Source organism: Schistocerca gregaria, chromosome 6 (genome assembly GCF_023897955.1).
Source record: "Schistocerca gregaria isolate iqSchGreg1 chromosome 6, iqSchGreg1.2, whole genome shotgun sequence".
In the NCBI taxonomy this organism is placed as follows: domain Eukaryota; kingdom Metazoa; phylum Arthropoda; class Insecta; order Orthoptera; family Acrididae; genus Schistocerca; species Schistocerca gregaria.
In genome coordinates, this window is record NC_064925.1 from 260,154,634 (window position 1) to 260,169,350 (window position 14,717).

General features: G+C 37.7%; 1 protein-coding gene across 1 annotated transcript in view; it reads left to right on the top strand.

The window, feature by feature from the left end:
* The window catches only part of LOC126279003 (centrosomal protein of 89 kDa-like), a 98,048-nt gene that overhangs the window by 23,667 nt on the left and 59,664 nt on the right, over positions 1 to 14,717 (top strand). The window contains exons 3-5 of the mRNA XM_049979331.1: positions 3,092 to 3,207; positions 3,911 to 4,245; positions 6,612 to 6,785. Coding sequence (XP_049835288.1) covers positions 3,092 to 3,207; positions 3,911 to 4,245; positions 6,612 to 6,785 — 625 coding nt within the window. The remainder of the gene's footprint in view (positions 1 to 3,091; positions 3,208 to 3,910; positions 4,246 to 6,611; positions 6,786 to 14,717) is intronic.

Here is a 14,717-nt window from a genome sequence, read left to right on the forward strand (position 1 = left end):
AGTTGATATCCGTTTGACGTACGGCAGCAACATCTAGCGTGCAAACCATAGCGCCATCTTGTTTCCCCCTTCAAGCTAGACGAGTTTCATTGTTTGTAGTTTTTTCATTTGATGCTTATTTCATGAAATATTTGGCTCGGTCACGATCAATGGACCACCCTGTATATGCAGTGAGTCAATGGATAAACAGTGGAATCAATGACTCAGTCCGCCCCACTAGCTGAGTGGTCAGTGTGACGGAATGTCATGCCAAGGGGCCTGGGTTCGATTCTCAGCTGGGTGGGAGATTTTCTCCTCTCAGGGACTGGATGTTATGTTGTCATAACCATCATCATCTTGTCCTCATCGACACACAAGTCGCCAAAGTGGCGTCACCTCAAAAGACTTGCACCAGGCGAATAGTCTGCCTGACATTAGGCCCTACCCACAAGGCATTTCATTTCATTTCAGCAAATTGCAAGACTTGTCATAAATATCAGCACTCTCTGATGACTTAAGACTTCCTTACTATTTTTAATACAGTACTAAACACAACCTCAGGGAAAGTGAGAATATTATGTAAGGCATCCCATGATTATTTTTTTCTAAGAATTCTGATGGACTTGTATCAGGATTACTAATGCCATTGCTTTCTTCCTCAATAGATTTAATAAAATAATCATTCAACTCTTGTGGAGAAATATTGATTTTTACCTTATGTGATTCTTTACAAATCTATTTATGAGATTCCAAGCAGCTGTGCATTTTTTGTTAGAAGTCTCAATGTACTGGGCATTGTGCGACTTTTTCACTTCAGTAATTGCTTTTTTATAACCATTTCTCCATCTTACACACAGAGATTTTGCAGTTTCAGACTTAGTATTATTGTATATATCTAACAGCATCATTACATGATCTCTCATATCAGACAGCATTTTAGTGTACCAAGAAGTTTTCTGTTTTGACACCGTCTTTTTACAACCTCTGTCCGTGATGTTATATTTTCTAATAGGAATACTGTCATGCAATATTTGCAGAAATGAGTTAAAGAAACATTCAAAATTTATCTTAGCTTACTAATTATTTGATAGATAAAGATTACCATAATTTCTTTGGCAGAACCAGTCTCTGTCTGCAAGGGTTTTCCTGAATTTGTCAGTTTTTCCATTGGTCAATGGTGCAGTGATCACCATTTTTGAATTAGCCATGTTACCAATAAGATTGACTGGGCTGGTCCTGTTAGCATATATTAGGGACACTGATTTGTGGTCAGAAAAGAGAACATTGTTACATCACACTGGGCTTGGGTACATTTAAAACTAACAAATATATTGTCTAAGCACTCTTGTTGCCTAGTAGGTTTATAGTTAACACTCTTAGATTGAACTGTTGTAATAGGTTATTCAACTGCACCTGAAATTTAATGGAATATTCTTCTGTGCCTCTTCTGACTAAGGTTTAGATCCACTTTTGTTCTTCTCCTCAATGTGTACAGCAGGATCTACTTATTGATTTACAAAGTGTCATGCATCAGTCTTTCTTTTTGTGTACCAGTGTCATTCTGTTAAATCGTGTTTCTGGAACTGGCATGGATACACACCTTTTCTGCCACACAGGGGTGAAAATTTCCTTTACTGAATTTAGACCTTAGTATTTTCTGTTGTAAAGCTATTTCATGTCTTTTATTCCAGGCATGAGAGCACTTTTTATCTCTCATTGTTAAGTTGGAGGAGTGTTCAGATAGGGGAGGCTCATGTATTTGTGTCAAGATTAAAATATTTTCAGATATGAATCCAAGTCAGTTCTTAATTTGCCATTTACCACATCCGTTAATGGATGCTATAACATCATAATTTGCATAGTGGTCAAAGAACTGAGATATGTAGCACATCTGTTTTTACTTTCTTCACATGAGAGTGCCTGTTTTTAACCGGAATAAAATTATCTGCTGTTGCTTAAATATGAATCATAGTTGAAGATGAATTACTTATTCCATAGTATTCAAGCTTTTCAATCATGATATCGCAAGAAATAGTCAATGGCTTTTCTTGCATTATGTAACAACAGAGGCACAATTAAAATACAGTTAGTGCTTCTTTAACAGTATCAAGGACATGATGGTAGTATTCTTCCCTGTAGGAAACCAAACTGTCTAACTAATAAAAGATAATTTTCAAAATAGTTACACAGTTAACAATACATTAGGAACTCAAATATTTTAGACAATATTGGAACAATAGGCTCCCACCAGATCCAAAAAAAATGAGGGTAATCTACTCCAGCCTTTCAAGTATGGGTTACATGGCTTCTTTGTGGCACACTCCCTTTACTCTGCACAGGTGTTTCTTATATTACTTTAGAATATTTCACTAAATTGTTTAACAAGTATATGTATAGCCTATCATCACAAATCTCTTGTTCTTGTGTGTCCTTTTTTTTTAACTGCTCTCTTCTTGTTAACTTCAGCTTTCTGTGAATTATGTATGCAATAACTTCGGCTCAGGTGATTAGCTACAAGTGTACGCAATTATTCTCATACTTTCATATGAATATTTCTGGATATTGGATCTGTCGTATACAAACCATAATCTTCAAAAATTCTCATTTAGTATTATTTGTTTAATGTAATAACATTCATGCTTTCATTCCACCAGTTTTGGGTACAGTGTTTGTTTTCAATATTCAATGCCAGAAGCGACTTTTTACAATGTTCCTGTCACATTATTGTATAATAGTTGTTATAGTTGCAACAACTTGTGTGCTGCTACATTACCATAAGTGAAAGTCAGTAACAAAATACTGAACAAAGCAGTCTTCTGGTGCATCCACTATGCTAAAAGTTTCAGTTAACTCCTTCAAAATATATAATACACTCTACATAGCAGTGTCTCCTTGCTATGCACTAATAATCTTCACTTGCAGTAATTACTTTATATTACTGGGGATGCTACTTACTCACATTGCTCACAATAGCATTATTTTGAAAGCAAAACTTTGCAATTCACATATGTTTCTGCCTCATAATTTTCCATTTTGTCAACTAAGATATGCCACATTTTATCACATAATTCTCTTCTGTTCAAACCATTAATTTGCATAACTTATTTCACAGCACTCATGCGGATGAAAAGCAATATGAAGCACTGGTCAAAGAGGTCCAAAGGCTCACAACTGAGAATCAACAACTGGCAGAGAAGGCAGCTATTACTGATTCTGGACATCAGCTATGTGTGTACTACATTTTTGAATCATGGCATTATTTTGCCAATTTTACAATTATCTATAGCTGAAAACAACATTAATGATGATGTAAATAAAATAGAAAGAAACTTCCACATGGGAAAAATATATTAAAAACAAAGATTCCAAGACTTACCAAGCGGGAAAGTGCCGGCAGACAGGCACATGAACAAAACACACAAACACACACACAGAATTACTAGCTTTCGCAACCGATGGTTGCTTCTTCAGGAAGAAGAGGGAAAGACGAAAGGATGTGGGTTTTAAGGGAGAGGGTAAGGAGTCATTCCAATCCCGGGAGCGGAAAGACTTCCCTTAGGGGAAAAAAAGGACAGGTGTGTGTGTGCGAGTGTACATCTGTCCTTTTTTTCCCCTAAGGGAAGTCTTTCCGCTCCCGGGATTGGAATGACTCCTTACCCTCTCCCTTAAAACCCACATCCTTTCGTCTTTCCCTCTCCTTCCTGAAGAAGCAACCATCGGTTGCGAAAGCTAGTAATTCTGTGTGTGTGTTTGTGTGTTTTGTTCATGTGCCTGTCTGCCGGCGCTTTCCCGCTTGGTAAGTCTTGGAATCTTTGTTTTTAATATATTTTTCCCATGAAAACAACATTAGCAATACTGTAGAGGAGAACAGTAATAGATAAAACATTGTAAAGTGTTCAATAATTAAGAAAGTATCACTCTGTGCTTCCAGATGAAGAAGCCTTTCGCAGGAAGAATGAACAAATAGCATCTTTACAGGCACGCCTCAGTCGGTATGAGAAACACAAGCAAGATTTGGAACGACAGCGAGACTCACTGCGAGAGCAGCTGGAGGATACTCGCCAAAAAATGGATAAGTCAGTTTTTGAATCTACACAGGCAAAAGAATCAGAGGACATTGCCATGCTGCAGGAGCTGGTGGTCAGACTCAATGCAGAGCTTGAACGTTACCAGCAGAAATTCCACAAGCTTGGTGAGGAAATACCATCACAGCGACAAGATACATCACATCCTCCAAGGGATGTATCCCCTGAGACCTGGGCTAAGGTAGGTTATTATAGTTATTCCATAATTTCTTTGCTTACTCTAAAAGAAAGCAAAATAAAATACTTAATATATAGCTGTCAATATTTCTTTTCTTGCTACTGCCGGTATGTATTTTATGTCCTCTTTGCTTCTGCCATTATTAGTTACTTTTGTGCTCAAATAGAAAAACTTGTCTATGACTTTTAGTGTCTCATTCCCTAATATAATGTCCTAGTATCGCCCGATTTTTGTTGACTACATTCCAGTGCCCTTGTTTTACTTTTGTTGACATTCATCTCATAATCTGTTGTCAAAACACTAGCCATTACATTCAGCTGATCTTCCAAATCCTTCTCTGGCTCTACCAAAACCAAAGTGTCATTGGCAGGCATCAAAATTTTTGGGTGTTCTTCCTGAAATTTACATTCCATCACAAATTTCCCCTTAATTTCCTTTACTGGTTGCTCAATATATAGATTGAATAGCATATGGGAAATAGGTTACAAACCTTTCTCACTCCCTTTGCAGTTATTGCCTTCTCTTCAGGTACTTTGGCCTAGTTTCTTTGCAAGTTGTAGATAACCTTTCACTTCCTACAGAGAAAGGTGGCACAGTGAGTGTTTAGCACACTGGACCCGCATTTGGCTGGGCAATGGTTCAGTTTCCCATCTGACCATCCAGATTTAGATTTTCCATGATTTCCTTAAATCTCTCCAGGCAGATGCCAGTTTGGTTTCTTTCAAACCGAGTGGGCAGTTTCCTTCCCCATCCATTCATAATCTGGGCTTGTGTTCCATCTCTAATGACCTTGTTGTCAGTGGGAACTCTAATCTTCCTTCCATCTTTCACTCCCTGTGTTTTATTCCTGCTAACTTCCTAATTCCAAAGAGTGTATTCCAGTTAACATTGTCAAATCACCAGCGATTTACCTGTCTTCAACAACATTAATTTACATGTTCCTGTATTTCTCTGAAAACGTAACCGAACTTCCGTCAGGTCAGCTTTTGTCATTTGTCCCATCCATCTGTAGATAATTCATGTTAGTATTTAGCAACCATGACTTACTAAAGTTATGGATCAATCGTTCACACCTGTCAACAACTGCCTGCTTTGTAGTTCAAAATTACATTCGTCTTTAAGTCGGAAAGTATTTTGCCTATGTCATATGTGCTGCATACTAGGTGAAATAGTTTTGTCGGTGAATGTTCCTTTGATACATGACCACCAAATTGCCAATGAAACTTACAGAAATTGGTCTGAGCATGATCTGAGGTGCAAATATTTTGCTCAATGGATGTGCTCAATAGTAATGAGGCCAGGTGACCTTCCAAGTCACATAAGTACATCATGTCTGTAGTGTGTTCCTCAAACCATCATGACACAATTCAGGATTTCTGGTCCAATGTCTTCATGAAGGATGTCACACACATGGAGTGCTGTGAAAAAGAAGTGAAACAGATATGTTGCTCACTACCAAAAGACAATGATAGATGTGTCAGGACCCCATTTCATGCTGTATAAACATCCCTCAGATGAAAATACTTCCACCACCTAAGTAAATGGTGTCCTGTTAGTATCATGCATTGTCTCAGCATTTTCAGCACACTGTTACCCAGCCATTGCATATTCCAATTTGTTGTGTGACGTTTGAGTAGAGGTGACCTATTCTGTACTTAGAGCATCCAGTTTGAGTTTCTGTGCCCATGCTAATCTCTGTGCCCAGTGGTATGGTAAGTAGATGCACATTTGCGATGAGGTGGCTCCTGTTCTCTATACTGAGAAGATGGTTCTGAATGGTTTACAAGCTCACCAGTTGGCATTGTCCACCACTGAACTGGCAAGTGCTGTGTTGCACAGTGGCCCATCATTAGTCCATGGTAATGTCAGTCATCAACACATACTTGGCCAGGACAGGTTACTCAGGCCATGGACAATTCCCCAAGTGTAGATACTTGCAGTACACCCTTTAAAAGCCGGCAGTGCCTGCATGACCTAGGGGATGGAGTGTTCTGTAGACCAGGCACCCCCCAACTGGCCACCATCAGTTTGCATTGATGTGGATCTTGCACACCCTGTCCTTGACTGTCATACAAACTGGCAGTATTTGGTCTCATCACATCTCAGTCACATGACAGCCGGGATATTGTATTTTTGGTGGCAACAAGAAAGCTCTCTCTAATTCTGTTTCTTTTGAATGCATGTGTGGATGTAGTACTAGGGAGATGAAAGCAGTGGAACTGGATTTCAGAAATGCACATAAATATTAGTTTAGAACTGTGGAGAAGCTTTTGTACTGGAAACTAAAATGTCATTGACTTGAAGAGTTAATAATTTTACTGTATTAAGTGTGTGAAATGCAAGAGTAAGTGTTATGTTTATATCTACAGGTTAGCCATGGTCTGCTGGGGCCTTTGCTGAAAGCATACTCGGAAACTATCCAAGAGAAGGATGATCTTGCACGCAGTTACGAAAAAGACTTGGCACAACTTAATGCTCATTGCAGAGACCTTGTTTCAGAAAATGAGCAGCTATATGCTGAACTTGATGAAACTACTAGAAAGGTTGGTTTAACATTATCCAGGCAAACAGTGCTGTAAGCTTACTTGAAAAGTACACCAGTAAAATTTGTAGAAGAAAGTGCTTGTGTATGATGTAATATGTATTTATTTGCTGAAACTCACTTCTATGATACGCCTTGGCTTTCTTGGCTATATCTTTTTTACAATCATCTTTCCATTCTGTCACTTTCTTTGATTACTACACCTTTTTGTTTTTTTTATTATTATTATTATTATTATTATTATTATTATTATTATTATTATTATTATTATTTTGTGGCTTCTTTTTAATTATGGAAGATGTCGGTGTGTGCTGGGAACATTTTGAAAGACATGAGATACAAAATTGCCATAATCTGAATTCTCTTTCTAGAGTCTTCATATCCACAAATAAATAACAGAGCTTCCGGAGCAACTGCACATTTTTGTCCTTTTCAGAAATTATTGAATTAGACACTGCAGTTGTCATCATGTTAATTTACAGAAGACTTGGGTACAGAAATTTGTCATCCTTTAAACTGTATAGGAAATTTCTCTAAATTGAACTCTGCAATATTCTGCACTCTCTTAGCTGCTTGCATGTTTCTTCCTTTTTCTTTGTGGGTGCCTCTGTATGTTTCATCTGTGATTCTCTTCCTGTATATCTGACTTATGGACTATTCTCATTGCCACTTGCAGGCTTTCAGGTACAAACCTGTTTTGGGGATTTCACTTTGACATATTTTGCATGGTACACTCTCAGTTTCTATAACCTTTTCTCCTCTGTTGCCAGGAACAGACAATCTTATTCCCAAAGGTAGTGTTTACATATCCTTTTATAAGTATTTATATCTGAGCTGTTTCATAAGTGGAAATTAAAAATAACTTTTATTCTGTGGATTGGTAGCTCAGTGGTCAATACAGAGTCTTTGGGTTGGTGCAAGAATTACTTCTTTCACTTGTCAATCCACGCACCTCTTGTCAATCCATGCACCTCTGCCAGTTATCCCTGTATGTGAGAAATTCTGAACAGCACCGTGGTTTGCAGCTTACATAAAACTGTAACCCCCCCAGGCCGGTGCACCTCACCATCCCAAAAGCAGCTATCTGAGTGGGTCTGATCTTGCGTAGTACTGTGTTGTGTAAGTCAACCTTTGGGTTGTGCCAGCTTTATCTGTTCTATTATTATTTTCTATGAACAGAATTCTATTTATAGATATTTCATCAAACTATATCAGGAACTTCCTTCCACTTCTTCCTCAAATTTCATTGATAGTTTTGTGTGCTCTCTCATGATTTCATTCAGTCACAGGTATGAAATACTAGGTGATTATCCAGTCTTGATGATTTTTGATTGATCTCTTCTCCCAATCTTCATAGGTATTCATACTTGGAATTGAGTTATTTAACAGCATAGAAATTACCAGTAAAATTATTTCATGAGTGTTCTTTTACAATATCCTGTCAGTTTCTAAAAATTCCTAGATGATTTTGTAGGGTTCTATTTGTTCTATTGAACAATAATTTATGTTAAATGTCAATACAGTCATCACCAGTGAGCCTGGTGATTCTAAAGACTGTGGATTTGACACTAATATCACTTATTTTTCAATGGTTGTTATGTGCCATTCCCATCCCACACCTTCCCGGGTTCGATTCCCAGCGGGGTCAGGGATTTTCTCTGCCTCGTGATAGCTGGGTATTGTGTGATGTCCTTAGGTTAGTTAGGTTTAAGTAGCTCTAAGTTCTAGGGGACTGATGACCATAGATGTGAAGTCCCATAGTGCTCAGAGACATTTGAACCATTTTGAACCATCCCACACCTATCCGTACCATTATAGCTAGGGGTCTGAGGGGTGTCTTAACTGCCCTGAAATAGTTTCTGTTGTCCATAAGGTAAGTCATATGTATATCAAATTTGATCAGAATTGCTTAAGGATTATGCATATTTTTACATTTCACCCTCTTTCCACCCCACCTTCAGTTGTGCTATAGTTGATTTGGCATAAGAAGACATCTGGAAGCTAGAAATGTCATTCCCAGCTTACAACTGTGAAGTACAAACAGCTGCAGGTGAAAACGGTAGTCAAAAGAGCTGTGGCGATCCTGAGATGTTGCCATAGAGACATTTACAAAATCACATTACATGACTGGTTGAGGTAGGCATGTAAAGTAAATTTGTCCCAACATGTCCACTGTAACTGTCAGAGATTTTCTTATGTCGACTCAACTATAAGGTATGTACCCCCTCCCACAGCATTTTGTTGCATATAGGGGCCAGTGGAATCCACCAATTTCAAGCAAAGTTGGTGCACGTAAGATCTACTGTAGGGTCATTCTGCAGAAAGTGTGTCAATTTGAGGAACCATCCCACCTGACAACCTCCAATCTGAATGAAATTTTATACAGTGGAAACTCCAGGTAGGAATATCAACAATGTAGGAAAAGATAGATTGCCAGAATGCTTTCCAGCCCGAGATGCTGGTGTTGGTGGTCATATGTTACATCTGCTTAATAAACAAAACAGTTATGTTTTTATTGCAATCTCCACAACTAAGTTGGCAATGAATTGCTGAGTGTGTCATTGGACCCAAAATGGCTAGTTTCGTGGCTATAATTCACCTATGTGTACGTCAATAGAAAGAAACTTCCACATGTGTCTGTGTGTGTGTGTGTGCGCGTGCGCGCGCCCGAGTGTACACCTGTCCTTTTTTCCCCCTAAGGGAAGTCTTTCTGCTCCCGAGATTTGAATGACTCCTTACCCTCTCCCTTAAAACCCACATCCTTTCGTCTTTCCTTTTCGTTCTCGTTTTCCTGATGAAGCAGCCGCCGGTTGGGAAAGCTCGTAATTCTGTGTGTGTGTTTTGTTCATTGTGCCTGTCTGCCGGCGCTTTCCTGCTTGGTAAGTCTTAGGATCTTTATATATATATATATATTTTGTGTGTGTGAAGGAGATAGAGGCACTGAACATAGGGGGGAAAAAACTTCAGAAATCCTACTACATTCTCTAATAGGAAATGTAGTGTAATTGTAAAACTGATCATCTATTCATTCTGTATACTAGTAAGAGGTCACAAATTGACAAATGTGGACAGGGTATTAGTTGTTGGTGGCAGCCACCACTGCTCTAACTATGAGGCTCCCACCAGCAATTAAAAAATTGCATTAGGGAGGAAGAGAGTGAATCAATGACTCTGTGGACGTGTCTAGTATTTGAACTACATTCATGCAATCTTGTAAACCTATAGGTGACCGGTTGCCTGTTCTCCTTTTTGAATTATTTCCATTTATGGCAGTGCAGTCTTGTTCCTTTCCCTGAACTTACTCATTTAGCCCTGTAAGCTCCTCAGAACCACTGCCTGCTGTGAAATGACACATTAAGTGATTCAATCCGGAAAATCTGTTTAAAAATGCTATGTGTATCAGCAGGGTTCTGTCCCATAATTCAGTCTATCACATCTGACTAAAGCGGGAAAGCGCCTGTAGACAGGCACAATAAAATAACACACAAACACACACACAAAATTTCTAGCTTTCGCAACCGACGGTTGCTTCTTCAGGAAAGAGGGAAGGAGAGGGAAAGACAAAAGAATGTGGGTTTTAAGGGAGAGGTTAAGGAGTCATTCCAATCCCGGGAGCAGAAAGACTTACCCTAGGGGGAAAAAAGGACAGGTGTACACTCGCACGCACACACATATCCATCCGCACATACACAGGCTGTCGTGGTCGGGGACAACATTTGAACCCTGTGCCCGTCCACAATGGTAACAACACTGCTAGCCACACGAAAATGATTTAAATCCAAATATAGGTGTTTTGCAGGATATGCTTCCTGCACCACTCTAGAAGGAAAACCGACAGAGGATGAGATGGTCAGATGAAGTTAACCAACACCTCATGTTCTGTTATTACCAAGTGTCAAACTTAGGAACCAACACAACTAGATACAGATCACAAGTATACACAACATTTATTACCAGATACCCAGATTTAAAATTTATAACAGAAAAACGACTAGCTGATCAGATCCGTGTAGTAATAAAAAATAACGGGATACACCAGTCAGAATTAGGAAACATCAAACAAGTACAACAAATACTGGAACAAAATAATGTGCAATCAGAAGAAGAAGAAAATACAATAATGGACTCGCACATCCCAGAGCAAACAAACAAAGAACAACACGCATCAATTAAACAATCAGAGGAAAACAAAATCTTAAGAGAGCCACCAGAGCAAGCACAAATAGAACACGAAGTGACACACATGTTAGATATAGAAGAAAAATTTCAGCTGACAAATATAGAATACAAAGACACAAATACAGACATTTGACCATTCTTGCACAGACCCCCAAATAACCCACAAGTCAAAACAACAATAACACCTATCAACACAATCATACACAATAAAATAAATGAAAATACAACTATGGAAGAGTTACAACTACTGGTTTATATAGGAGCACTCTCTACACTAAATATACACACTAGGCAGAGATCAGAACCAACCAACACACAGAAGAAACGCACAAAACCAGCTTGGCAACACAGGCTACAGATCAGAATAGAAAAACTGAGAAAAGACATCGGACAGCTAACACAATTTTTAAGAAATAAAATATCAGACAAAAAACGAAAAAGGTTAGGTAAAATCTCACAACAAGAAGCAATAGAGCAATTAGATGAAAAGAAGCAGAAATTACAAGCATCGGCCAAACGACTTAGAAGATACAAAAAAATTGAAAATAGAAGGAAACAAAACCAAACATTAAACACAAACCAAAAGAAATTTTATCAGACAATACATAACACACACATTAAAATAGACAATACACCAAACACAACAGACATAGAACACTTCTGGAGCAACATTTCGTCAAACCCGGTACAACATAACAGACATGCACGGTGGATAAAAGCAGAAACACACATACAAGATGATACCGCTAATGCCTGAAGTGATAATTTTGCAACATGAAATCACCCGAGCAATTAATTCTACACACAATTGGAAAGCCCCTGGAAAAGACAAAATAGCAAAATTCTGGCTAAAGTAGTTCACCTCAACACATTCACATCTAACTAAATTATTTAAAATTAATGACGATGTAAATAAAACAGAAAGAAACTTCCACATGGGAAAAATATATTAAAAACAAAGATTCCAAGACTTACCAAGCGGGAAAGCGCCGGCAGACAGGCACATGAACAAAACACACAAACACACACACAGAATTACGAGCTTTCGCAACTGGCAGTTGCTTCGTCTTTCCTGACGAAGCAACTGGAAGTTGCGAAAGCTCGTAATTCTGTGTGTGTGTTTGTGTGTTTTGTTCATGTGCCTGTCTGCCGGCGCTTTCCCGCTTGGTAAGTCTTGGAATCTTTGTTTTTAATATATAAATTATTTAAAAGTTACATTGCAGACCCATACACAGTCCCCGATACACTTACACAAGGAATAACTTGTCTGAAACCCAAAAATCAAGCAGACACAGCAAACCCAGCAAAATATCGCCCCATAACATGCCTACCATCAATATACATTCAGTCATTACACAGAAATTATTGACACATACAACACAGAACAAAATTATAAATGAAGAACAAAAATGCTGGTGCAAAGGAGCAGGAGGATGTAAAGAGCAACTGATAATAGATGCGGAGGTGACATATCAAGCTAAAACCAAACAAAGGTTGCTACACTACACATACATTGATTACCAAAAAGCTTTTGATAGTGTACCCCACTCATGGTTACTACAGATATTGGAAATATACAAAGTAGATTCTAAATTGATACAGTTCCTAAATATAGTAATGAAAAATTGGAAAACCACACTTAATATCCCAAAAAAATTCAAATACTATCACATCACTGCCAATACAAATTAAGCGTGGAATATACCAAGGAGACTCATTAAGTCCTTTCTGGTTCTGCCTTGCTCTAAACCCACTATCCAACAACTAAATAATACAAATTATGGATATAATAGTACTGGAACATACCAACACAAAATCACACATTTGCTATACATGGATGATCTAAAACTGCTGGCAGCAACAAATCAACAACTCAACCAATTACTAAAGATAACAGAAGTATTCAGCAGTGATATAAATATGGCTTTCGGAACAGACAAATGTAAGAAAAATAGCATAGTCAAGGGAAGACACACTAAAAAGGAAGATTACATATTGGATAACCACAGCGACTGCATAGAAGCGATGGAAAAAAACAGATGCTTATAAATATCTAGGATATAGGCAAAAAATAGGAATAGGTAATACAAATATTAAAGAAGAACTAAAAGAAAAATATAGACAAAGACTAACAAAAATACTGAAAACAGAATTGATAGCAAGAAACAAGAAAAAAGCTATAAATACTTACGCTATACCAATATTGACCTACTCATATGGAGTAGTGAAATGGAGTAACACAGACCTAGAAGCTCTCAATACATTTACACGATCACAATGCCACAAAAATAGAATACATCACATACATTCAGCAACAGAAAGATTCACATTAAGCAGAAAGGAAGGAGGAAGGGGAATTATCGATATAGAAAAACCTGCGTTATGGACAGGTAGACAATTTAAGAAAATTCTTTCTAGAACGAGCAGAAACTAGCAAAATACACAAAGCAATCACTCATATAAATACATCGGCTACACCATTGCAATTTCATAACCACTTCTACAACCCTTTACATCACATCACCTAACATCAGCAGATACAAAAGATAAAATGTATATGTATATTGGAAACTGATTAAAAAAAATTGCTGTTTAAATAATTTAAAAGGGAAATTTTGAAAGAATAATTGAAAGAAATTGGAAGGTACACACATCCTGAGTAAACTTTAACTGGCACTAATATCAACAGACCTTCAATATTCAATACATTTATGATCAACATTCACCATTTAAATGTACATACTTCTCATTACCATCATTGTGCATACAGCTGGTTATGACAATCGCCCCTCCTCTGCTCACGCAAATTCCTCGTTTGCTTCGATCCTCTTGATGCAGGATTCTCTGTGCATTGCGGAATGATTAACAGATGTTTTTTTAATAAAGAACAAGGGAGAAAAGAAAAGAAAAAATAATAATATGATACATTACATAATGGGGCCATTCAAACCTCTCCCACTTCAAGAATATGCAATTATTCTCCTCCCTGACTGGTGGAAACATACTTTAATCCATCACTTTCCTAGTGTTTCTTGAACAACATGATAATTTCCTCTTTGACCAATCCTCAACTCTAAATTTAAATTAATTACGTGCCAAAATTTTGTACTTTCCAAAAAGCAAATTAACTCAAGACAACCTCTTCTTTACTTGCCTTAAGAATAGAAGTAAACATTTTGTTTCTAGAATGCCTAAACTGGCTACTTTCCAATAAGCATTTCATGCCATTGTGACTCACTGCTCAGTTACACAATATGATTCACATGCCCATTCATGATTAATTATTAATAAATTAACAACCAGCTGTGGCTTAATGCTGATATCTGCAGCCGGATAACTAGTTTTGTGTGTGGTACATGCAAATCTCCCTCAGGATCCAGTCTATCTATTAGTGAAAACTGTATCAAAATTCCTACTGAAGTTCCTGAGATTAGCATTCACACACAGACAGAAATATGTAGCAGGGACTTTGAATTATAATATGTTTACATTCCAAGATTCGTATGTCACACGCATGCCGCATTCAGTGCCTCACCCACTCTGCCAGCATAACAGAACTGTGTCAAAGAACTACAAATAAAAATTACTGTTCAAAACTGAAATTGTGGTATAAAGTATAGTTTTATGAACTAGATACTTTTTAACTATTTACCAACAAAGTGTTTAGTCAAACTCACAAAAACATACCAGTGTGTCAGAAGGTTGCCTGTGATGGGAAGTTAAACAAAAAATATAGCTTTCAGATAATTTTAAA